The sequence below is a fragment of the Myotis davidii genome, unplaced genomic scaffold (assembly GCF_000327345.1).
Source record: "Myotis davidii unplaced genomic scaffold, ASM32734v1 scaffold586, whole genome shotgun sequence".
NCBI classification, from domain to species: domain Eukaryota; kingdom Metazoa; phylum Chordata; class Mammalia; order Chiroptera; family Vespertilionidae; genus Myotis; species Myotis davidii.
In genome coordinates, this window is record NW_006296809.1 from 168014 (window position 1) to 168812 (window position 799).

General features: G+C 67.6%; 1 protein-coding gene across 1 annotated transcript in view; it reads left to right on the top strand.

Annotated features, from left to right (window-relative positions):
* Window positions 1-799, top strand: part of AGRN (agrin) — a 72701-nt gene that overhangs the window by 53451 nt on the left and 18451 nt on the right. Inside the window, 2 exon segments of the mRNA XM_015569671.1 lie at window positions 69-217; window positions 298-403. Of these exon segments, the coding sequence (XP_015425157.1) occupies window positions 69-217; window positions 298-403 (255 nt within the window).

Sequence of the window (799 nt, forward strand, 5' to 3'; positions counted from 1 at the left end):
CGAGCCCCGCGGTCTGTCTGGCACCGGCTCCGACCGGCACACACGGTGACCTAGTCCCCTTCCCACAGCCGAGTGCGGCTCCGGAGGCTCAGGCTCCGGCGAGGACGGCGAGTGTGAGCAGGAACTGTGCCTGCAGTACGGCGGCGTCTGGGACGAGGACTCGGAGGACGGGCCTTGCGTCTGCGGCTTCAGCTGTCAGGGCGCCCTGAGGAGCCCGGTGAGGCCTCCCCCTCTCGGGCGCTGGGTGGACCATGAGGAGGGGCCACGCCCCCCCACTGACACACACCCCCCCCCCAGGTCTGCGGCTCCGATGGCGTCACCTACAGCACGGAGTGTGAGCTGAAGAAGGCCCGGTGCGAGTCCCAGCGAGAGCTGTACGTCGTGGCTCAAGGAGCTTGCCGAGGTGCGTGGCCTGCGGGCTCTTGTGATGTCTGCTGCTCCCTGTGTGCTTGTGCACAGATGTGTGTGCACACAGGTGTGAGGCACGTGTGTGTGTGTGTGTGTGTGTGTGTGCGTGCGTGCGCGCGCGCCCCTGACCACCAGCAGCCTGGGACGCACGTGCACCAGTGGGGTGGTCTCCGTGGGAGGAAGAGTCTGCAGTCCAGTCAGACCAGGGCTGGACAGGGTCAGAGACACCCTCACCCCCCTCGCCCCCCCTCCCGCCTCTGAGTGTGCGGTGTGTCCAGGGCTGCGTGCCCTTGATCTTTGGGTGCCCGTGTGTTCCTGGTCCTGTGTGAACAGGCGTGTTCCTGGCTGTAGTGTGGGATCCTCGCCTGTGGCCTGAGCTCCCCGCTCCGGC